The sequence below is a fragment of the Merops nubicus genome, unplaced genomic scaffold (assembly GCF_000691845.1).
Source record: "Merops nubicus isolate BGI_N331 unplaced genomic scaffold, ASM69184v1 scaffold25754, whole genome shotgun sequence".
In the NCBI taxonomy this organism is placed as follows: domain Eukaryota; kingdom Metazoa; phylum Chordata; class Aves; order Coraciiformes; family Meropidae; genus Merops; species Merops nubicus.
In genome coordinates this window covers 2,803-3,114 of record NW_008605286.1, presented here as the reverse complement: position 1 = coordinate 3,114, position 312 = coordinate 2,803, and the positions used below count along the sequence as shown (strand labels likewise).

At 62.8% G+C, this 312-nt stretch overlaps 1 protein-coding gene across 1 annotated transcript in view; it reads left to right on the top strand.

Moving 5' to 3' along the window:
- FTSJ3 (FtsJ homolog 3 (E. coli)) overlaps positions 1 to 312 on the top strand; it is a gene marked incomplete at both ends in the record, with an annotated part of 6,333 nt that overhangs the window by 3,262 nt on the left and 2,759 nt on the right. Inside the window, one exon of the mRNA XM_008939299.1 lies at positions 3 to 203. Coding sequence (XP_008937547.1) covers positions 3 to 203 — 201 coding nt within the window. The remainder of the gene's footprint in view (positions 1 to 2; positions 204 to 312) is intronic.

The window sequence follows — 312 nt, the reverse complement described above, 5'->3', positions numbered from 1 at the left end:
AGATGGGCCTGGAGGGAGCAGAGGAGATGGTCTGAGCTCCTTCCTTTTGGCAGCCTGAGCTCCGGGGAAGAGGAGGAAGGTAAAGAGGAGGAGGAGAAGGAGAAGAAGATGGCTGTGGCTGATGAGGGGGCGAAAGAGGAAGAGGAGGAGGTGGAGCTGGCGCTGGCAGAGATGAAGGCCAAGGAGCTGGCAGAGCTGAAGAGGTGAAAAGCTCCCACAGGAGGAGAGGGGGGGAGCATGGGGGCTGCGGCCGTGGGGCCGGAGGGTGGTGGTGTCAGAGCCTGTCCCCACAGCAGGGTGGGTTTGGGGCTG